General features: G+C 51.0%; 1 protein-coding gene across 1 annotated transcript in view; it reads left to right on the top strand.

Annotated features, from left to right (window-relative positions):
* TRAF3 (TNF receptor associated factor 3) overlaps positions 1-1,257 on the top strand; it is a 47,489-nt gene that overhangs the window by 35,685 nt on the left and 10,547 nt on the right. The window contains exon 8 of the mRNA XM_007953111.2: positions 266-406. Coding sequence (XP_007951302.1) covers positions 266-406 — 141 coding nt within the window. The remainder of the gene's footprint in view (positions 1-265; positions 407-1,257) is intronic.

Here is a 1,257-nt window from a genome sequence, read left to right as displayed (position 1 = left end):
GCATCCCGTTCATTCTGCATCCCATTGCTGCCGCGCTCTGCCTCCCTTGGGCACTGGGAGGGTTTTGAGGAATGTGCTGGATGGGCTCCCGCACAGCTCCCAGGACTGCCACTTCCTCTGTGGAGGGAACATTTTTCCAGGAACAGTTCCTTCCATTGAACTGTCCAGAGGGCTCTACTGTGATGACTTAATCTCTGCTGTTGTAATTGGGAGTAGTTAACCATGAAACTGTTTTTCTGAGATTAATTGAAGACCTGTTTTCCAGGTGTCCCTGCTGCAGAATGAAAGTGTTGAGAAGAACAAGAGCATACAGAGTTTGCACAACCAGATCTGTAGCTTCGAAATTGAAATTGAGCGGCAAAAGGAAATGCTTCGAAATAACGAATCCAAAATCCTTCATTTACAGGTAAGACACCTGGGGCCGTGGCTGGATCCCAGACAGGGGAACACATCCATTCTCTTCTTCTTTGGAAAAGGCGTCTTTTCATGAATGGTGCAGCTCTGACTTTGTTCTGCAGAGAGGCCGCCCTTGTCGCTCTTGCTTTGCTGTGTAAGGATAGGAGTTTGTAGTCAACACACAAGAAGAGGTGGCTTTAGAAGTGTCCCATCTCTGCCGCCAGCTCTGCCATCTTCTGGGCCTGTGACCCACTGTTGGTGAGATGAGACATAAAGCCCTGTCTTAGACATTTGGTCACTTCTTACTGTTATTTAGGATTTCATCTTGTTCTTGGATGGTGGCGATGTGGACTGTCTCACTTCCTAAAGTGAGGTGAGGCCAGACTCTTATGCTCTGGGTTCATTAAGTGGCCCACATACCACTAGGCAGCTAACACTTGGTATCTGGAGTTTATTTTTTTTTAACATATTACCATTAAATTACTTGCTGGTTTGCGGCCGGACTTGGATGTGGTGCCGGGGATATTGAGGGCGTGGGGTAGGGTGGGGTGAGGGGATGAGGCAGCGAGGAGGGCGGTGAAACTCTCCTCCCTGCGGCCCCAGCGCATGGGACGGCGTGGACGTGGTGTCGGAGGGATGTCCGCCGTCTCTGAGGCTTTGCTGGAGAAGAAGCTGTCAGAGTTGAGCAACTCGCAGCAGAGCGTCAGACCTTGTCTCTGTGGCTCATCCACCACCGCAAGCACTCGCGGCCCTTCGTCACCGTGTGGGAACGGGAGCTTCGTAAAGGGATACAGGTGAGGAGAGACAACTCAGGGATGCCCAAAGCAGCAGGCCAGAAGAGCAGGAGAAAGGGGATTAAAA

This window comes from Orycteropus afer, unplaced genomic scaffold (assembly GCF_000298275.1).
Source record: "Orycteropus afer afer isolate SDZICR_OR568_19922 unplaced genomic scaffold, OryAfe1.0 scaffold00371, whole genome shotgun sequence".
NCBI lineage: Eukaryota > Metazoa > Chordata > Mammalia > Tubulidentata > Orycteropodidae > Orycteropus > Orycteropus afer.
Note: the sequence above shows the minus strand (reverse complement) of the source record. Positions and strands in the feature narration are given on the sequence as shown.